Here is a 9,013-nt window from a genome sequence, read left to right as displayed (position 1 = left end):
GGGCAGCAGTCACTACTGAGAGTTCTGGGACAGTTGGAACTTTGGTGAAGGGGGCAAGAAATGGTGGTAAGGTTGATGCCCCAAGTGCGATGTCTTCTCGTGAAGAGAGTGAGAAGCATGAGGCCAGAAATGCTGTTGAGGGTAATGCCCCAAGTGCGATGTCTTCTGTAATGCTCCAAGTGCGATGTCTTCTCGTGAAGAGAGGAGAAGCATGAGGCCAGAAATGCTGTTGAGGGTAATGCTCCAAGTGCGATGTCTTCTCGTGAAGAGAGTGAGAAGCATGACACCGCCGTAAATGTTGCCCCCAGTATCGTTGATGGAGTGGTGCGTGGTGCCGATGTCAGCGTCGCCGTTCCTTTGTTTCCGTCGGTGTTCATTTTCTTTGCTGCTCTTTCAGCAATGATGGGCTATTGAACTCCCGAGGTCACAGAAATGTGCCCCTCGTAACATAGGGATCTTCCACATGCTTCTTGGGCGGTAGAAACATGCAGTTCCCCACCGTAAATTTTTTATTGTTTTTACACCATTAAATCTTTTTTTCAACCATAATATTCTCAATACGTGCAAGTAATTTTTGCTCAAATATATGAATGAATCAACGATACAATAAAGCTATACTCCAATGTATATATATATTTACATTTCTTTTATATATATCTATCTATTAATTTTATTCCCGCTAATTTATATTGTGCTTTTTTGTTTCCTTTTGTGGGACGAAACGCAGACTGGGAGAGAACAATCCCCTATCCTCCTCTTGATGTTGGTGATTGTTGTGTGACTCTTTTTTCTCCAGGGGAAAAACTGAATTTGCATGCTTTGTTTGTTCCATATCCCGATGGTCTCCACTGTCACCACTGCACCTGACAATATAGCAGTGTGAGGGAAAGGAAAAATGAGGGGTTGCAGTGGCGTGCGGGGCAAAGGCGCTAAGGTAAGGGGAAGGGAAATGTTTCTTTTTTCTTTTGGGGGTGTGGGGAATGTGAAACTAAGTCTGATTGACTGTGAATCGATGTCTGTGTAGAGTGAGAGTGGTAAAGAGAGTGTGTGTTCTCTTTTCCCCTGTTTTTCTTGTGTTTCTATGTTCAGCAAAAGGAAGTCTACTGCTTGCTTTGCCACTAACCAGCTCAACAACAACACAAGGCAACCCGGCACACGTCAGAATGCGCCCCCTGCTGTACGTCACGGTACTGCTGTCACTGCTGCTACCTCTCTGCTCCATCAAGGGGTTCGCTGCCGCGGGGGTACACTCGTGTGGCTTCGATGCGGTGAAGAAGATACGTGGAAGACCACCCGTGGCTGTGGTGCGTGAAGTGCCAGCCAAGGGACAAGGTGCGTGGCAAGCATACACCGCGTCAACGTCGGGGACCTGGGCCCCGATCCGCATCCTTGTCTCGACCATTGATCTGAGCAACACAGACAGGTATTGCACAAGGGTTGGAGAATCGCGTCCAAACTACATTGATGATAACAAAACGGTCTGCCAATACAGCGACATACTCAGTGACGAGAGGAAGAACGCCTTGATTAACCAAGTCATTCCGGAAGCCGTGAAGCTCCACCAAGAGCGCCTTCTCGTGAAGCCGTTTGATGGGAAGTTTAAGGTGCCAGATAAAGTTCAAAATAACTCCTGTGACCACTTTTCTATACCACAAGAACACCGCGACCCAGGCTTCTCTGGGTACGACACGGTGATGTACGCAGCCGCTGGCCCCAAAGTCGTGGACGATGCCGTGGCGTGGGGATTGTCGTGCGCAACTCTGCCGAATGATGGTCGCCCGGTGGCAGGTGCTATTTACTTCACTCCAGAATATATCACCAATTCATCGCAAATGGCACGTATTGTCGCACACGAGATGGCGCATATCCTTGGTTTCGACCATGATGTTTTCCTTCGTCTTAATTTGGTGAAAACTGCGTACACACTGCGAAACCTATATTATGTTCCTTTTCTAACTTGCCCCAGCCTTTTGGAAAGGCCCAGAAGCACTTCAACTGCAGCACTGTCAGGGGTGTTGAGTTGGAAAGGGACGGCGATGTCGGGACGTCGCTGTCACACTGGGATGTACGCAACGCAAAGGACGAGCTGATGTCTGCCATTGCGGGCATTGGCTACTACACAGCACTGACAATGGCAGCGTTTGAATGTACCGGGTACTATAAAGCCAACTGGGGGATGGAGGAAACAATGAGCTGGGGCAAGGACGCTGGTTGCAGTCTCCATACAGAGAAGTGCATCGAAAACAATATTAACAAATTCCCCGATCTCTTCTGCAATAAGACTACCCTAACGCCTGTGTGTACCTCTGACCGTCGTTCGCTGGGGACATGTGCATTGTACAACTATGGCGCACCGCTTGCCTATCCGTACCGCTACTTCCGTAATTCCGATGTTGGGGGCAACTTTTGGGATCTGACGGATATGTGTCCGATCATTTCACCGATTGCTGATGGTGAATGCACTAACCCTGCAAATATTCGAATGGGGAATCGCTTTGGTCCGTGGTCATGGTGTCTGAAGGGGAAGTCGGTGACGCTGCTTGGTTTTCTTATTGGGGACGTGTGTGCAGAGGTGAAGTGTGGGAACGAGAGCGTCCAGGTGCGGTACTATGGCGATGAGAACTGGTATCCATGTCCAGAGGGCAAGGAGCTTCGACTGAAAGGCTTCCCCACAGGCAGCATTGTGTGTCCAAAGTACAGGGAAGTGTGCACTATTGCCCCCAACGGCAGTAGCCGCATTGGCAAGAATATCAGCGATGAGGCAAGTGAATTCATTGATGCAGACGACGGCATGAGGACCATGGATAATAACAGGGAGCCAAGCCCATCCATCACAACATTGGAAGAAGAAATAAAGAATACCGCTGGGGCAGCAGTCACTACTGAGAGTTCTGGGACAGTTGGAACTTTGGTGAAGGGGGCAAGAAATGGTGGTAAGGTTGATGCTCCAAGTGCGATGTCTTCTCGTGAAGAGAGTGAGAAGCATGAGGCCAGAAATGCTGTTGAGGGTAATGCCCCAAGTGCGATGTCTTCTCGTGAAGAGAGTGAGAAGCATGAGGCCAGAAATGCTGTTGAGGGTAATGCTCCAAGTGCGATGTCTTCTCGTGAAGAGAGTGAGAAGCATGAGGCCAGAAATGCTGTTGAGGGTAATGCTCCAAGCGCGATGTCTTCTCGTGAAGAGAGTGAGAAGCATGACACCGCCGTAAATGTTGCCCCCAGTATCGTTGATGGAGTGGTGCGTGGTGCCGATGTCAGCGTCGCCGTTCCTTTGTTTCCGTCGGTGTTCATTTTCTTTGCTGCTCTTTCAGCAATGATGGGCTATTGAACTCCCGAGGTCACAGAAATGTGCCCCTCGTAACATAGGGATCTTCCACATGCTTCTTGGGCGGTAGAAACATGCAGTTCCCCCACCGTAAATTTTTTATTGTTTTTACACCATTAAATCTTTTTTTCAACCATAATATTCTCAATACGTGCAAGTAATTTTTGCTCAAATATATGAATGAATCAACGATACAATAAAGCTATACTCCAATGTATATATATATTTACATTTCTTTTATATATATCTATCTATTAATTTTATTCCCGCTAATTTATATTGTGCTTTTTTGTTTCCTTTTGTGGGACGAAACGCAGACTGGGAGAGAACAATCCCCTATCCTCCTCTTACTGTTGGTGATTGTTGTGTGACTCTTTTTTCTCCAGGGAAAAAAACTGAATTTGCATGCTTTGTTTGTTCCATATCCCGATGGTCTCCACTGTCACCACTGCACCTGACAATATAGCAGTGTGAGGGAAAGGAAAAATGAGGGGTTGCAGTGGCGTGCGGGGCAAAGGCGCTAAGGTAAGGGAAGGGAAATGTTTCTTTTTTCTTTTGGGGGTGTGGGGAATGTGAAACTAAGTCTGATTGACTGTGAATCGATGTCTGTGTAGAGTGAGAGTGGTAAAGAGAGTGTGTGTTCTCTTTTCCCCTGTTTTTCTTGTGTTTCTATGTTCAGCAAAAGGAAGTCTACTGCTTGCTTTGCCACTAACCAGCTCAACAACAACACAAGGCAACCCGGCACACGTCAGAATGCGCCCCCTGCTGTACGTCACGGTACTGCTGTCACTGCTGCTACCTCTCTGCTCCATCAAGGGGTTCGCTGCCGCGGGGGTACACTCGTGTGGCTTCGATGCGGTGAAGAAGATACGTGGAAGACCACCCGTGGCTGTGGTGCGTGAAGTGCCAGCCAAGGGACAAGGTGCGTGGCAAGCATACACCGCGTCAACGTCGGGGACCTGGGCCCCGATCCGCATCCTTGTCTCGACCATTGATCTGAGCAACACAGACAGGTATTGCACAAGGGTTGGAGAATCGCGTCCAAACTACATTGATGATAACAAAACGGTCTGCCAATACAGCGACATACTCAGTGACGAGAGGAAGAACGCCTTGATTAACCAAGTCATTCCGGAAGCCGTGAAGCTCCACCAAGAGCGCCTTCTCGTGAAGCCGTTTGATGGGAAGTTTAAGGTGCCAGATAAAGTTCAAAATAACTCCTGTGACCACTTTTCTATACCACAAGAACACCGCGACCCAGGCTTCTCTGGGTACGACACGGTGATGTACGCAGCCGCTGGCCCCAAAGTCGTGGACGATGCCGTGGCGTGGGGATTGTCGTGCGCAACTCTGCCGAATGATGGTCGCCCGGTGGCAGGTGCTATTTACTTCACTCCAGAATATATCACCAATTCATCGCAAATGGCACGTATTGTCGCACACGAGATGGCGCATATCCTTGGTTTCGACCATGATGTTTTCCTTCGTCTTAATTTGGTGAAAACTGCGTACACACTGCGAAACCTATATTATGTTCCTTTTCTAACTTGCCCCAGCCTTTTGGAAAAGGCCCAGAAGCACTTCAACTGCAGCACTGTCAGGGGTGTTGAGTTGGAAAGGGACGGCGATGTCGGGACGTCGCTGTCACACTGGGATGTACGCAACGCAAAGGACGAGCTGATGTCTGCCATTGCGGGCATTGGCTACTACACAGCACTGACAATGGCAGCGTTTGAATGTACCGGGTACTATAAAGCCAACTGGGGGATGGAGGAAACAATGAGCTGGGGCAAGGACGCTGGTTGCAGTCTCCATACAGAGAAGTGCATCGAAAACAGTATTAACAAATTCCCCGATCTCTTCTGCAATAAGACTACCCTAACGCCTGTGTGTACCTCTGACCGTCGTTCGCTGGGGACATGTGCATTGTACAACTATGGCGCACCACTTGCCTATCCGTACCGCTACTTCCGTAATTCCGATGTTGGGGGCAACTTTTTGGGATCTGACGGATATGTGTCCGATCATTTCACCGATTGCTGATGGTGAATGCACTAACCCTGCAAATATTCGAATGGGGAATCGCTTTGGTCCGTGGTCATGGTGTCTGAAGGGGAAGTCGGTGACGCTGCTTGGTTTTCTTATTGGGGACGTGTGTGCAGAGGTGAAGTGTGGGAACGAGAGCGTCCAGGTGCGGTACTATGGCGATGAGAACTGGTATCCATGTCCAGAGGGCAAGGAGCTTCGACTGAAAGGCTTCCCCCACAGGCAGCATTGTGTGTCCAAAGTACAGGGAAGTGTGCACTATTGCCCCCAACGGCAGTAGCCGCATTGGCAAGAATATCAGCGATGAGGCAAGTGAATTCATTGATGCAGACGACGGCATGAGGACCATGGATAATAACAGGGAGCCAAGCCCATCCATCACAACATTGGAAGAAGAAATAAAGAATACCGCTGGGGCAGCAGTCACTACTGAGAGTTCTGGGACAGTTGGAACTTTGGTGAAGGGGGCAAGAAATGGTGGTAAGGTTGATGCTCCAAGTGCGATGTCTTCTCGTGAAGAGAGTGAGAAGCATGAGGCCAGAAATGCTGTTGAGGGTAATGCCCCAAGTGCGATGTCTTCTCGTGAAGAGAGTGAGAAGCATGAGGCCAGAAATGCTGTTGAGGGTAATGCTCCAAGTGCGATGTCTTCTCGTGAAGAGAGTGAGAAGCATGAGGCCAGAAATGCTGTTGAGGGTAATGCTCCAAGTGCGATGTCTTCTCGTGAAGAGAGTGAGAAGCATGACACCGCCGTAAATGTTGCCCCCAGTATCGTTGATGGAGTGGTGCGTGGTGCCGATGTCAGCGTCGCCGTTCCTTTGTTTCCGTCGGTGTTCATTTTCTTTGCTGCTCTTTCAGCAATGATGGGCTATTGAACTCCCGAGGTCACAGAAATGTGCCCCTCGTAACATAGGGATCTTCCACATGCTTCTTGGGCGGTAGAAACATGCAGTTCCCCCACCGTAAATTTTTTATTGTTTTTACACCATTAAATCTTTTTTTCAACCATAATATTCTCAATACGTGCAAGTAATTTTTGCTCAAATATATGAATGAATCAACGATACAATAAAGCTATACTCCAATGTATATATATATTTACATTTCTTTTATATATATCTATCTATTAATTTTATTCCCGCTAATTTATATTGTGCTTTTTTGTTTCCTTTTGTGGGACGAAACGCAGACTGGGAGAGAACAATCCCCTATCCTCCTCTTACTGTTGGTGATTGTTGTGTGACTCTTTTTTCTCCAGGGGAAAAAACTGAATTTGCATGCTTTGTTTGTTCCATATCCCGATGGTCTCCACTGTCACCACTGCACCTGACAATATAGCAGTGTGAGGGAAAGGAAAAATGAGGGGTTGCAGTGGCGTGCGGGGCAAAGGCGCTAAGGTAAGGGGAAGGGAAATGTTTCTTTTTTCTTTTGGGGGTGTGGGGAATGTGAAACTAAGTCTGATTGACTGTGAATCGATGTCTGTGTAGAGTGAGAGTGGTAAAGAGAGTGTGTGTTCTCTTTTCCCCTGTTTTTCTTGTGTTTCTCTGTTCAGCAAAAGGAAGTCTACTGCTTGCTTTGCCACTAACCAGCTCAACAACAACACAAGGCAACTCGGCACACGTCAGAATGCGCCCCCTGCTGTACGTCACGGTACTGCTGTCACTGCTGCTACCTCTCTGCTCCATCAAGGGGTTCGCTGCCGCGGGGGTACACTCGTGTGGCTTCGATGCGGTGAAGAAGATACGTGGAAGACCACCCGTGGCTGTGGTGCGTGAAGTGCCAGCCAAGGGACAAGGTGCGTGGCAAGCATACACCGCGTCAACGTCGGGGACCTGGGCCCCGATCCGCATCCTTGTCTCGACCCTTGATCTGAGCAACACAGACAGGTATTGCACAAGGGTTGGAGAATCGCGTCCAAACTACATTGATGATAACAAAACGGTCTGCCAATACAGCGACATACTCAGTGACGAGAAGAAGAACGCCTTGATTAACCAAGTCATTCCGGAAGCCGTGAAGCTCCACCAAGAGCGCCTTCTCGTGAAGCCGTTTGATGGGAAGTTTAAGGTGCCAGATAAAGTTCAAAATAACTCCTGTGACCACTTTTCTATACCACAAGAACACCGCGACCCAGGCTTCTCTGGGTACGACACGGTGATGTACGCAGCCGCTGGTCCATCACGCCTAAACCAAAACATTGCTTGGGCAGTAATGTGCGCAACTCTGCCGAATGGGCGTCCTGTGGTGGGAGTTATGCATTTGGCACCAGAACATATTACTAACAGTCCCACAATGGTACGTATTGTCGCACACGAGATGGCGCATATCCTTGGTTTCGACAGCGAAGTGTTTTCTGTTAATCAAATGATTGCTACAGTGCATAGGTTTCGTGGAAAGAATACAGTTCACATGTTAACGTCAGAAAAGCTTATGGAAAAGGCCCAGAAGCACTTCAACTGCAGCACTGTCAGGGGTGTTGAGTTGGAAAGGGACAGCGATGTCGGGACGTCGCTGTCACACTGGGATGTACGCAACGCAAAGGACGAGCTGATGTCTGCCATTGCGGGCATTGGCTACTACACAGCACTGACAATGGCAGCGTTTGAGAGTACCGGGTACTATAAAGCCAACTGGGGGATGGAGGAAACAATGAGCTGGGGCAAGGACGCTGGTTGCAGTCTCCATACAGAGAAGTGCATCGAAAACAGTATTAACAAATTCCCCGATCTCTTCTGCAATAAGACTACCCTAACGCCTGTGTGTACCTCTGACCGTCGTTCGCTGGGGACATGTGCATTGTACAACTATGGCGCACCGCTTGCCTATCCGTACCGCTACTTCCGTAATTCCGATGTTGGGGGCAACTTTTGGGATCTGACGGATATGTGTCCGATCATTTCACCGATTGCTGATGGTGAATGCACTAACCCTGCAAATATTCGAATGGGGAATCGCTTTGGTTCGTGGTCATGGTGTCTGAAGGGGAAGTCGGTGACGCTGCTTGGTTTTCTTATTGGGGACGTGTGTGCAGAGGTGAAGTGTGGGAACGAGAGCGTCCAGGTGCGGTACTATGGCGATGAGAACTGGTATCCATGTCCAGAGGGCAAGGAGCTTCGACTGAAAGGCTTCCCCACAGGCAGCATTGTGTGTCCAAAGTACAGGGAAGTGTGCACTATTGCCCCCAACGGAAGTAGCCGCATTGGCAAGAATATCAGCGATGAGGCAAGTGAATTCATTGATGCAGGGTACAGCATGGGGGCTAGGGCGACTCCGGTATCAGGAGGAAGTGAAGATGGGGATGTGACTACCGAGGAGGTGGAGCGTGGAATGGCTGATGGTTTCATTGCTGCTGTTACTGCACCTTTTCGCTTTTTGGTTTCTCTCTTTTCTAAAGTCTCAGGTCTTGGAACGCATAAATAGCAAATTGTTCTGTCCTTCAATATTCGCATTAATATTATGATTTTAGCACCATGGTAACACACATGTAGGATGGAGATTTGTTAACTATTTTAATTTTTTTATGATTTCTTGCTATTAAACAATATTTTCATGCATATAAACTTTTGCAATGATTGTAAAATCATACAGGTGCGGAGAAAAGTCATTGCGCACTCATCCTCTGGATGTTAGTGGCTGCTGTGTGACTCT

The 9,013-nt window shown here is 48.4% G+C and overlaps 1 protein-coding gene across 1 annotated transcript; it reads left to right on the top strand.

The window, feature by feature from the left end:
- Window positions 1-1,163: 1,163 nt before the first annotated feature.
- On the top strand, window positions 1,164-2,090 carry LSM04_006325 (Peptidase M8; the record flags this gene model as incomplete). Its single annotated transcript, XM_067331942.1, has 1 exon — window positions 1,164-2,090. One exon carries the CDS (start codon window positions 1,164-1,166, stop codon window positions 2,088-2,090), a length of 927 nt encoding a protein of 308 aa, XP_067194206.1.
- Window positions 2,091-9,013: the final 6,923 nt, after the last annotated feature.

This window comes from Trypanosoma melophagium (assembly GCF_022059095.1).
Source record: "Trypanosoma melophagium isolate St. Kilda chromosome Unknown ctg13segment0, whole genome shotgun sequence".
NCBI classification, from domain to species: domain Eukaryota; phylum Euglenozoa; class Kinetoplastea; order Trypanosomatida; family Trypanosomatidae; genus Trypanosoma; species Trypanosoma melophagium.
The sequence above is the reverse complement of the archived record's forward strand: the minus strand, read 5'-3'. Positions and strand labels throughout refer to the sequence as shown.